This window comes from Dermacentor albipictus, chromosome 10 (genome assembly GCF_038994185.2).
Source record: "Dermacentor albipictus isolate Rhodes 1998 colony chromosome 10, USDA_Dalb.pri_finalv2, whole genome shotgun sequence".
NCBI lineage: Eukaryota > Metazoa > Arthropoda > Arachnida > Ixodida > Ixodidae > Dermacentor > Dermacentor albipictus.
Window position 1 is genome coordinate 21,343,470 of NC_091830.1, and position 7,879 is coordinate 21,351,348.

Consider the following 7,879-nt stretch of genomic DNA (forward strand, 5'->3'; position numbering starts at 1 on the left):
GCCAAATGTTAATCCTGTGTACCGGCTATAGTATGTCATCCACAGTTTAACTGGAATGTAACCTTGAAATGCTTTAAAGAAATGAGCACCGCAACAAAAATACATTGGGACGAGCTCGATTATGTTTAGGTAGCAAACAATTGCGTTTTTCTCAACTCCTGTACTTGGCTGTTGCGAAAAAAGTTATCAAATAATTCTTAACGAAAAAAAAAATTCGCTGGTCTCTTGTGCATTACTCGTGCATTACTTCATGTATAAGCTCTATTTTTGTGTAGTTCGACATTTACGAATACGACAACGCCCGAAATCGCAGACCCGGGCCGCGCGCCTAAGATTCCAAGAATCACTTCGTGTGCCGTATATATAGAGAACATCACAACACAACTCTTCGAACGCCTAAAAAAACGATAATAATAAACTATGATATGCTCGCGCCCACTCTGCGGTGCTTGTCGCAGCGCGCCAAGGACGTGCGTGTGCAGACCCTGGGCCGGAACCTGTTTCCCGGGGACGTGCTGACCCACGTGGACTCCACGCCGGTGGACAACATGAGCCACTCGGTTCTGCTCCAGCACCTGGCCAAGGCGCGCTCCGAGATCCACGTCACCGTCGCGCCCATCTCACCACTGCGACTCAAGCTGCCCGCACCCTCGCGCCTGCGCGAGACAGCCATGTCCGACGACAGCATCGGCGAACCCAGCAGCGTGGCCGCCGACGTCAACGACTGACGCTGGTCTCGGAGGACAAGCGAGAGAGAGCTTTCTCGGACGACGAGCGTTACGCGCCCTGGCCCTCCAGTTTCGTATTTTTTTGGTCTCTTAAAAAAAAGAGAGACCCAGCGTACTACTCAGCCTGTACAGTTGAAAGTTCGCACCGAATCTTGCCCCTCCCCCTTCCCCCACCGTTCGCTGCCTTCGAGCTTTTCTTACAAGGGGGTGTTTTGTTGACTCGTTCCTATACGTGACCTGATCTGATTTATAAATGACGTATCAAAATATATTTCTAGCCATGCAATACTGTGTGCTGGTGAACGTTGCGTACACCGCGGCATTGTGTGCGTTGATGACCTGCGTGTTATACGAAAAGACCTTCAGTGGTTGCCGTCGTCGTGCGAAAGCTGGAGCACGAAGTGAAATTTGGTCAAGTGCAATGCCGTCTGTTTCGCTATGAAGAGGGTACCGCTTGTGACTAGTATTTAGGCAATAAAGAGATGAATGAGGTAACTGTATTGTTATGTTGTACTTTTGATGAGTTAAACATATAGGTGTTAAAATCAAATATTTCTTGGAATAATAATGTGGAGTGCGTTGTGACTTAGGCTAGGTGTAGGCTGAATTTTCCGAAGCCTAATTTCGAACGTTGCGTAATATTCTCACATGAGATATCTCTGGCAATCTTTCAGCTTTGCCTCGAGCTTTGCGAACGTTTGGCGTCTCAAATGTTTAGTCCTTTCATACCTTTATTTTTTCCCTGTAATTTATCTATGTGCTTATCCATTGATATCGTAGTATCTGTAGTCCGTACTGGTCTTGATTTATTAACTTATTTCTCTGAAGACATAATGAGTGGGCTCATGCACTATTCATTGTCTGTGAACTCGTAGCTTATCATGGATGGCAGAGTTATTTGTTGTTGTTTGCCTAGTTTTCCTTTCTATCTGTTTTTTTTTTCTCCTTTCGTTCTTATTTTTTTTTTCGTGTAATGCTTACTAGTACGTTCCCATACGCGCTTTTCCCTGTCGTTGTTTTCAGGTTTCTTGCTATAGCATTGTGCGGATTATGCTTTTTCATGGTCCTCACTAACACACACGCGCACACACACACACGCGCGCGCGCACGCACGCACGCACGCACGCACGCACGCACGCACGCACGCACAAACAAACAAACAAACAAACAAACAAACAAACAAACAAACAAACAAACAAACAAACAAACAAACAAACAAACACGCACACCCTAGTTGGCGGCTCCGGAATAGTTTAGCCACGTGATGTCATCTCACGTACAGCTAAATAAAAGTTCGCGACCGATTGCACCATGTTTGGTAGGATCGTGCTAAGTCGTGCTTCATGTCCTATGACAACGGCGAAATGCACGGACGAATGCAGACGCCGACACCAGCTGACGAAGCAGGAGACAAGCCTATAAACCACAAATTTTGGCACATAATGCGTTTCCGGCACACGACGAACTCTTACAGACATATTACACTACTACATACCAATGTGGACGCAGTGAGAGAGTGCGTATGAAAAATAAGGAAATAAACGCGTTTGAGAATGAACAGATGCTAACATGCACTTTATCCTTCGTGCACCGTTAGTCGTCATTTCCACATCAGCAAGCCATAACATGGAGGCGCAAAGAGATATCCTTCTCGCCGCAACCAAGCCGCCGCAACAGTGCAGGAGCGGCCAAAAGCCTCTTCATCGCATGAAGAACCCTCGGTTACCTCGGTTGCGAAGGCCGTGGTGTGAAGGAGCCCGCCACGGCCCACCATTTAATTTACGAGTTCTTCGTGCGAATGGGGCGGCCGGAGCAAAACCTGCCACCGTGACCGATCTCGGAGGCCACGTGATGCGTAGCGTAGTCTACCGCGGCCGCCACGGGGTGCCGCGACAAACCCTTTTGCCGCCGATATATACACATATATATAGAGAGAAACAACATGTAGTCGCCTGCAGAACGACACCATGACTAAATGGCGCCGTGACGCGGGCCCTGACGTCTTCTCAGCGGGTGGTCTCCAAGTTGTGAGAAAACGTAAAGTAGAATAAGGAGATGTGGACAAAAAAGGCTAGAATGAAAAACATGTATGGCATACCTGATTAAATCAAGCAGGCTATCGGTGACAATTTCTCACCGCCCCATATCAAAGGGGATGCCAATAAATCACACACAGGCATACACGCACACACACACCCGCACACACGGACACATGCGCACACGCCCACATCATCGCAGAAGAAACAAAAAAGAAACGTTCCTGTCTTCATCACCAAATTAAAAGAAACGAATAAAAGCAAATCTTCTTTGAGCGACGCCTTTCGTTAACGAGCGGTCGTCCTTGACATTCAAGCAAAGAATAAAAAGGAAAAAAAAGTCCCACGTCCAAATGACGTCGAAGCAGCAACAATGTCTCCCTCCTTTTCCCACGAGGCGAGGAACGCTGCGTGGGATGACTGTCTTACAAAAGAGCTTCGCGTGACCTCCACACTCGCCACGTCTTGCGATGCCTCCTCCATTCCCACACATTTAACTCATCTTCTACAGAGCAGCACAGTTCGCTGCGTGTTACCGGAAATTAATGAGCGTAACCATTAGGCGCAGTGGCCTTCCAAATTTAATTAAATGCAGGGCAGCGACGTGCCCGAGATGTCAGGATAAAAAGAACGCAATCGTGGTGTAGGGGAGACGGCTTCGTCTCTGCGGCTTTATCGTGGCTCTCCTATCATGGTTGCCACATTTGAAGCTTCTTCCTTTTGTTCCCTCTTCCTGTTTTCAGCGTTGCTTTCTTTCTTACTCTACATAGATTCTCTTTATTTAACTTTAGTATTTATGCTTCTCTCATTATCTTCATCTTTATTTATTGCATTGGGCGTGGTTTCTCATTTCTTCGTTCAATTTTAACGCGACAGCGTTAAGGACCTCTTGTCACAGAAAATGCGGTGTCTGCGTCGCCGTCTGTTGGCGTCGGCGTTGTCCGTGAACCAAAATTTCCGTACACATTTGGGCATATGTATATGCCACGCCTTGCTATATGACGTGCGGTATGTGAATGTTTTTTTTTTGCCACACCATTCTTTAACTAAAGATGTTCATACCTAGTCTCACATTCTTGGCAAAGTTATTCCTTGAAATTTTGAAAATGACAGCCAACAAACGAATGTCATGAAGCGAAACACCGACAGCGCGTGCCTTTTATGCTGAATGTTCTCGGACTGAAATATCAAAAGTGAGAAACAAGAACAGGATCCTGAAAATGATCCAACTTTTGGGGCGCGGCTGTGCACAACCTCCGAGATCGGCCCACGCAAGAGGCCGCGTTTCTACCAGAAAGCTCTCCTTCGTGCATAGCGTTCGCTGCCAGTGCTTCCCGGTAAAAATTACGGTTACATCAGTTGCAGTAGCCGGAAAGCGTGAGAAGCACTCGCGAATAGTTGAATGCAATCGCGTTGCACTCTTAAAGTCGCAGCTTAATTGCTTCCTCCAAGTTTTTTTTTCCTTTCTTCTTTGTTGTCATTTTTTGCATATGGAATTCACTGTTTGATATTAACGTGCACATCTGTTCGGCGTGCAACCGCCAAGAAGCGACGCGCGTACGCATTTTTAAATGATGTAGACATGTTACATATAGTTAAAAATGTGAATAACAAACGTATGTCTGAACCCAAGAAGACATACTAGGCACACGCGGTGCTTCTGAAGTGATAAACACATTTTGATCTGCCATGCAGTAGCAAGATTCACACATTACGCTTGTAACTACCAGAGGAAGAGGGATTTAGCTGTTGATATGACGTAACTATGAAACACCAACTCATATTAGTAAATGCACAGGTATGTCCAAAACATTAGGCGTACGCAAAGCACCCCTGCAATTGTAATTCCACACAGCATCCGTAATATTAGATGCCGATGCATAACTCGCTGCTTGGCAATTCACTAAGTTCGTTGTCATAAGCGCCCTTTTAGATTCGCACCATGCTCGAAAACCGCAACAGGAGACATAAAATCAGACATATGTCTGATTACACCATTTCAACAAATGAGCTAGAACAGTTCAGTCTTAGGGCTAAACACCATGAGACCCATTTAGTGCGTGACGGCGACGAGCGACGGCTTCGAGCGACAAAACGGGCCGTTGCTTGAACAGATCGCTCGTTTCTAGAAATCTAGAATTCGTCCATCATCGCTCGAAAGTGCTATGAGCGACTAGCCAATAGCGCGAAGCCAAAACTGAATGTACATCTCTCAAATACTACCGATTTCCGCGCGGAACGAACAAACGCTTGAATTTTTATACGTGCAAGGATAAGAACCTACTGCAAAACCTTCGGAAATATTTTATGCTACATTTTACAGTAAAATACATCAACTTAAGTTACTAAAGCACGCGTCACGCTAGTTTTGACTCGTATTTGCAGCCCTAATACCGGCGACACCGGGGAGACATCGCTCAAAATCGTCGCTTGCACGGAGTACGACTTGTAGGCGACGAGCGAACGCGACAGCCATCTCCATCGCATCGCTTGTAGCTGACGCGCGCAAGATCGCTTATATGGTGTTTATACTTTATTCAGCATAAAACAATTCCTCATGCGTTTTCAGTAAGTTTAAGATAACGCGCCCAATTGACCGCTAGCAGCATGCAGCTGAATGCCTGCGTCAAAGTTTCTAACTAGCACTGGCGCTGCACGTAACTTCAGTGGTCGCAGATCACAGATGTGCTAGACACCTTCAAGCGCGTGGTTTATCTATAACTAAAGCATGCCGCCAGCAAAATGACACCTTCCGTTATGTGCCTCCTTGCGTCAACAGCGTTCCGTACACAGTAGACCGCCCAATTGAATAAATTCAAACACACAAAACGCACGCTAAACACGCTCCGCATAGGCTCGGACTCATGGGCTTTTGAACAAACCGTATTGAGCGTCCTCTCGCCTCACGTCTTATTAAAATACCATGGTTCTGGCAGCGTTTGCGATTTTCAAAGCTCTTACAGACAGCGGCAGGTGATAAAATGGCATGCAGTTATCGCGACGACTGGGTTTTCGATTGACATCGAGAGACAGCGCGCTTGCCTAGTCCGTTGTCACTCACGTCGGCTAAGCGCCGTGACGACTTCCTGGCGATAGCATCTCATATACGCAGAATGCGCCCATAAGTTAGAATTCACTGACCGTGGCAGATTTGGTATATCCAACGAATGACTGTCGTGTACTCTATTGCGGGCACTTTCGTTTTGAGCTATCGCTATTACCACAACCTCTTGGCTCGGGATGGCGTCAACATTGTCGCAATGCAATTTATTCTAAAGGATCACTGAATGGTCACTTCCATGGTAATAGGGCCCTAAGAATGATCTTCGTGTGACAGAAATGCGTATGCACAGTTTGCCACAAATCCTTTCGGGACAAAGGATACAACGAAAATTGTGAGCTTCTCCATTGTTAAGGTACGACGCCTATGAAGCGATGAAGGGATGATTGTGAAGCTCTTAAAAGCAACTGCAGATCGGAACTACAGATTCCGTGTCCACTCAAGTTTTATGGTCGACTATTCATCTTGAATACAGGGCGATTATACTGAAGATACTGCTGCTCGCTGGACGGCTCACCTTTCTCCGGTGCTATGCTGTTCCGCGATGTTGAGCGCACGCGCGGCGGAGCAACTCCGAGTGAAAATGTAGAGCGCTCGCTCCGCGTTCCGTTGAACTGTGGCTGACTGTTCTCTAGAAGCAAAACGGTGTGTTCTTTGCTCAGCATGTGTGAGTGATACATTGCCATGTTCGGGGCCAGCCTCCTACAGTTGAAGCAGATGATTACGCTACGTGTTCTCTATTGACGCAAGAGTAGAACGGGAATTCTACTCTCTCTCAGAAAGGCAGAGTGAAAAGCAGATTTCACTCTCTCCTTGATGACGAAGTGAACAATGCAGTTCGCTCCACTCGACCTTTCGCGAGAGTAAAGCAAGGCTTTGAAGAGTAAATCGACCACTTCACTCCTGGGATACCCGCTCTAGTTTTTAGTGTCTCATTGATGCCTACCTGTCGTATTCTAACGCCTATTCAAATCTAAGAACATATGCGTACTTGAAATGCGCACATATGAAAATGCGGTTGTCACGAACAGCTTCTCATCAACAAGCACCCTCAGCCCCAAAGCCGCCACGGCAGCTTTTCTTCCTGAAAAAGAAAAGCAATGGTTGGAACGGAAAGATGGCTGTACTGGCGCAAATACAGCTATCACCGCATTTTGCCGGCGATAAGGGAGGCATCTCACAACGAAGCGAGGTTTCGCTATCACATGTTTATTAAACAAAGCACACATTCCAACTGATTATAAAGGGTCTCCGTCTAAGGTCACGTTAGCCATACGCGCAATTCCAATAAGCAAATATTAGACTGTTAGACGTCAAATTTATGTCATTATTGTGGGGTGGTTAGCACAGTCACAACGTTTTGCATGAGCGCAGAAAGAATAAGATTCGGCCTGTATGTAGCTTTTTTTGAATGCGCGTGAAGCCTGTGGCTAACGCACGTGCGTTAGCCACAGCCTGTGGCTGATGCACGTGCGTTAGCCTCAGCCTTCACGCGCAGTCAAAAAAAGCTACATACAGGCCGAATCTTATTCTTTCTGCGCTCATGCAAAACGTTGTGACTGTGCTAACCACCCCACAATAATGACATAAATTTGACGTCTAACAGTCTACTATTTGCTTATTGGAATCGACGCTCTACACAAGCAAACACTATAACGAACAGACCTTAAAAACCTCGATGCCGAATGAAGTTTAGGAACCCATTCAAGAATTACAGGCCTCGGGACAGTCGAGCTTGTCCGCTGCGGCTTGGTGCAGCCCCTCACGCAGAAACTTGTCGCTCGATGTCTCCCTGCCACTTGCCCGTGCTTCGCGAAGCGGCCGAAAACGCAGAGCGCAGGTCTTCGTACCGGCCGCGGGTCCGCTCGCCCGGGTCACCGAGCACCAGGGCCAGGGCTTCCGAGAGGTCGGCTTCGTCCAGTATGCCTCCGGGGGCGTGGATGGCCACGAAGGGCAGCCCCATCCGTAGGCAGATGCACAGCAGCCTGTGCTCGAGCGTCTCGCGCGCCACGTGTCTCGTCATGATGGCGAGGCAAACGGTGCCGTCGGTGTCG

The 7,879-nt window shown here is 47.3% G+C and overlaps 1 protein-coding gene across 6 annotated transcripts in view; it reads left to right on the top strand.

Annotated features, from left to right (window-relative positions):
• The window catches only part of LOC135919701 (microtubule-associated serine/threonine-protein kinase 3-like), a 27,887-nt gene extending 26,439 nt beyond the window's left edge, over positions 1-1,448 (top strand). For 5 of the 6 annotated variants that reach the window (XM_070527160.1, XM_065453548.2, XM_065453551.2 and 2 more), the window contains one exon: positions 459-1,448. In XM_070527160.1, coding sequence (XP_070383261.1) covers positions 459-964 — 506 coding nt within the window. In that variant the 3' untranslated portion in view covers positions 965-1,448. The remainder of the gene's footprint in view (positions 1-458) is intronic. The other variant, XM_065453549.2, reaches the window with a different exon arrangement.
• The last annotated feature ends 6,431 nt before the right edge of the window (positions 1,449-7,879 follow it).